The 4706-nt window shown below is 44.8% G+C and overlaps 1 protein-coding gene across 1 annotated transcript in view; it reads left to right on the forward strand.

Moving 5' to 3' along the window:
- The window catches only part of LOC141139785 (actin-like protein 6A), a 67357-nt gene that overhangs the window by 62141 nt on the left and 510 nt on the right, over positions 1-4706 (forward strand). The window contains exon 13 of the mRNA XM_073626267.1: positions 2627-2716. Within this exon, the coding sequence (XP_073482368.1) occupies positions 2627-2716 (90 nt within the window). The remainder of the gene's footprint in view (positions 1-2626; positions 2717-4706) is intronic.

The raw sequence follows: 4706 nt of genomic DNA on the forward strand, positions 1-4706 counted from the left end.
CTGTCCAATGCTAACCCTATCTCCCCAAACACTGCTCCACCCAGTCCACACAACATGCAGAGGAGAGAGGGGAGGAGGGGAAAGAGATGGGCGACAGGATGCCAAGAAACAACTGCCCCCGTCCCGCTATGAACCTATGACCCGGATACAGTCCAATACTCTAACTAGTCTTAGATAAACACTATATTACCATCTTGTGGATAAACTCTTCACCTGTAATCTTTGACACATGGGACACTTGCTGAAGTAATTTCTATGTGTTATAAATCTGAACCTGCTTATTTGTATGTTGTTCCAGATTTATATACCGCTGTGGCTTTTTTGATCTGAGGTGGCCTATAGAATCAAGGTGTGTTTTTCAATTAAGGTTCTATGGTCTTATAATTTTTGCTTATTTATGGTGGCTCATTAGGAATATCTTTGATTTTCCAATAGTGTTACTCTGGATCTGATTACCTTTGACGCCATCTTTTTCCCCCTTTTTGAATTGGGCTGTGTTCGTGGCTCCCGGGTGGGGCTTCTCCGTCTGTGTCATTCACTCAGCATGCCATCATATACCTGTTCTGCACCTGGCCACATTGGGAGAGTTTTAGCATGCTCATTGGACCCACCAGTGACTAGCTTTGCTTCACATCCAAGGTACGGTAAGGTACTATAGCTAAATGATTATTATCACAAGTTAGTGGCACTTGTGATAAAACCATCTTTGTTTGTACTAAATGTACATTATGTATATTCTTACTCTCTTTTTCTAGCAACCCGCATTAACCACACCCCCAAACCCCTAAGGAAGCTGATAAAGCGAAACGCGTCGGGATGAGTTATCCTTCCAGTATGTGAAAAATCCTTTGATATAATATCTGTTTGTGTATCATTCTGATCATACTTTTCAAATGTTCATAGGGAAGGACCTCCACCTATAGGGGTGTCTTGGTTGAAATATGGGTTGTGGAAGCTTTTCATGTTTTTGGGGATATATGTCCCCTATGTTAAATTTTAACCACATTTTGTAATAAAGAATGTTGGTTTTAATCAAATATTTGTATATTGGTAGTCATTCTCTGAGAAGGGTTTCAACTCCTCTAAAGTCTCACTTTTTTGAATTTGTTGTCCTATTTACCGTGGGGTTGTGGTATTGATATCTCAACTGAGCTCATTTTCTTTTATCAGGTCCCCTATCACCCACAGGTCTCCAAGTTCATGATGGTGGAGTGATGGCCACAGGGCTTAATATCAGGGTCTGTAATTTTTCTAGTGGATTAACGAACAGACCATCCCTTAAACTCTATACACACACAAATGGCAATGCTCTCAAATATATGTAGACATATGTTGGGAGTTGTTTGCTAAAATTCTCCTTCTAATGCCGCGTACACACGAGTGGACTTTACGGCAGACTTTGCCCGGCGGACGGGATTTAGTCGGACAATTCGATCGTGTGTGGGCTCCAGCGGACTTTGTTTTCTCAAAAGTTGGACGGACTTAGATTTGAAACATGTTTCAAATCTATCCGACGGACTCGAGTCCGGTCGAAAAGTCAGCTCGTCTGTATGCTAGTTCGACGGACAAAAAGCCACGCTAGGGCAGCTATTGGCTACTGGCTATGAACTTCCTTGTTTTAGTCCGGTCGTACGTCATCACGTACGAATTCGACGGACTTTGGTTGATCGTGTGTAGGCAAGTCCGTTCATTCATAAAGTCCATCGAAAAGTCCGCCGGGCAAAGTCTGTGTACGCGGCATAAGACCTCTTTCACACTGGGGCGTTTTTCAGGCGCTTTAGCGCTAGAAATAGCCTCTGCAAAGCGCCTGAAAACCACCTCCCATTCATTCCAGTATGTTTTTTCATACTGGGGCGGTGCGCTTGCGGGATGTTCAAAAAAGTCTGCAAGCAGCATCTTTGAGGCAGGTTGGGAGTGTTGTATTTAGCGCTCCCAAAATGCCCTGCCCATTGGAATGAAGGGGCAGCGCTTTCAAAGCGCCTTAAAAGCCCTTTGAAAGTACCGCAAAACAGGAGTTTCTAACCCTTTTTTTTGGTTAAAAGCACCCCACTAGCGGCCGAAAAGCGGCTGGTGCTTTCAATGTAAAAGCAGCCTTACTGAAACAAATCTATGAAATCCAGTTTCCTATGGAGGAAAGCTGCTGACAGTCTACTGTGGTATGTCCTCCACCATTATTCATCAAGATGTTGCAATTCCTTTTCTTAATAACCGGAATAGCATCAAACTGGCGTTCCAACAAGCATCACCTGAGCTTGGGTGGGCTGCTCACAATGTAGGTGGTGGTGGTGGCTCACATGTTTTAAGCAACCTTCAGGAACAGAGCTGAGACAACTGTATTGCACAACTCACCTCACAGCCTCAACTAACATAGGCGATTATCTAAGGAGGGCCTGCAGAGCATTGCTTACGGGCCATAAGAATGGCTATTCAGGCACTGACCACTATTGCTGAAAGAACATTATCAGTCAACCAATACATGGCATTTGTAGAGCTGATTAACCCATGTTTACCAATACTGTTTAACTTTAATCCACATACAGTATGTTGTACTCCCATTCCAACTAATAAATTACATGCCTGTGTTATGTATTGTGGGCACCTTCTGTATTGTGCTTTTTTTTCCCAGAACACAAGGTTAAAGTTATTTTCACATAGCTTAGTACCGGAGAGAAGGAGGCTTAGCTCATGGATTGGTGGTTCGACAGTAGCTTCTTTGGTGAGTAAATATAGTTTTATATGTCCTTTTGCTGAAACATTTACTATAGTTTTGTCTAAAGGTCTGGAACCTGTTGAGCGTGACTGCTTAAGGCACAGTTCACACTATGAACCACATGTGATTTGCACAGGAACCGCACCGCATTCCCGTGCAATTCACATGCGATTCAGTGCGGTGTGATTTGAGCCTATTCATTTTGGGCTCGAGTGGGATCGGCCACCCAGCCAAGAAGCCACAACACCTAAGTGGTAGTCACCCCCTGTGAACAGGTTTTCTGATACCTACTGTGCCGTGTTGAAGTTGCTGCTCTGAGGCAGAGTAGCTGAACTGCTGGCTGTTTGAGCTGCAGTAGCTTGGAAACACGTGTGGCCATGTGCCAGAAACGTAAAAAACTGCGCAGTGGCGTGCAATGATGTCATTATTTACCTTTGTGGTGCCAGTCTGCTCCTTTTGAACACCACTACTGCAGTGTAGTGATCTGCTTGGTAAAAAAAACAGCCTAGCAACGCAAAGCACAAGGGGACACTGTAGGGGAATGTTGCCACCCTTTCCACTTAGACCCCTTTCACACTGGGGTCTTTTCAGGCGCTTTAGCGTTAAAAAAAAGCGCCTGTAAAAAGCCTCATCTACAATCCCAATGTGAAAGTCCGAGTGCTTTCACACTGAGACCCCTTTTACACTGGGGCGCTTTTCAGGCGCTTTAGCGTTAAAAAAAAAAAAGCACCTATAGAGCGCCTGAAAGAAGCCTCATCTGCAATCCCAATGTGAAAGCGCGAGTGCTTTCACACTGGGGCGCTGCCCTGATTGCAAGATATAAATAAAGTGCCACTAATAAATAAAATGCCATGCCCACCAATGCCAGCATACAGTGCCCACCAATGCCAGTGATCAGAGCCCACCAGTGGCAGCAAATCAGTGCCCATTAGCCATGCCAGTCAGTGCTGGCAATTAGTGCTACCTATCAGTGCTCCCCATCCGTGCCTCAGTGCCCGCCACTGCCACCTAACAGTGCTCATCAATGCCCATAAGTGTGGCATATTAGTGCCACCTCATCAATGCCCACCAGTTCAGCCTATCAGTGCCCATCAGTAAAGGCAAAAAATTACTTCATTACAAAATTTACTGACAGAAAAAAGTAAAAAAAACTTTTTTCAAAATTTTGTAAAAAATAAAAAACCCAGCAGTGATTACATACCAGCAGAAGAAAGCTCTATTTGTGTGAAGAAAATGATAAAAAATGTGTTTGGGTACAGTGTAGTATGACCGGGCAATTGTCATTCAAAGTGCGACAGCGCTGAAAGATGGCTTGGGCAGGAAGGGGGTGTTCGTGCCTGGTAGGCATGTGGTTAAACAATGCTTTTGCTAAGTAAATGAGAAATGCTGGACTCTTCTTGCATTGATGTCCATATGGTACTGATGTGGCCATACACACACCTTTACCACTGGACTTAAAGTGATTGATTTTTAAAAAAAAAAAACAAACATGTTATACTTACCTCCTCTGTGCAAGGGTTTTGCATAGAGTGGCCCCGATCCTCCTTTCTGATGTCCCCCGGTGGCACTCCTGGTTCCTCCTCCGCATTGAGTGCCCCCACGGACAGCTGCATTCCATGGGGGCACTCGTGCGGGCGCGCTCCCGAGTCCTGCTGCTGCTGCATCCATCGTAGACAGCAGGACTCGGCCCCACCCCTGGCTTCCGTATCACTGGATTTGATTGACAGCCATGGGCTCCTGCTGCTATCAATCTATCCAATGAGGACCCGAGACAGCGGATGGAGCTGCTGGGCTCGTTCTCGTCGCTGGAAAGATCAGGGTCAGGTAATAAAAAGGGGGGCTCTGGTGGGAAGCTGCACCACAAAAGGTTCTTCACCTTAATGCATAGAATGCATTAAGGTGAAAAACCTTCAGACTTTACAACTCCTTTAAGAGGAATACATTTCTTCTGTGACTAACTTGTTCATGTTTTTTTTTTTTTTTTTTTCCTCCCCCA

Source organism: Aquarana catesbeiana, linkage group LG04, assembly GCF_042186555.1.
Source record: "Aquarana catesbeiana isolate 2022-GZ linkage group LG04, ASM4218655v1, whole genome shotgun sequence".
Lineage (NCBI taxonomy): Eukaryota > Metazoa > Chordata > Amphibia > Anura > Ranidae > Aquarana > Aquarana catesbeiana.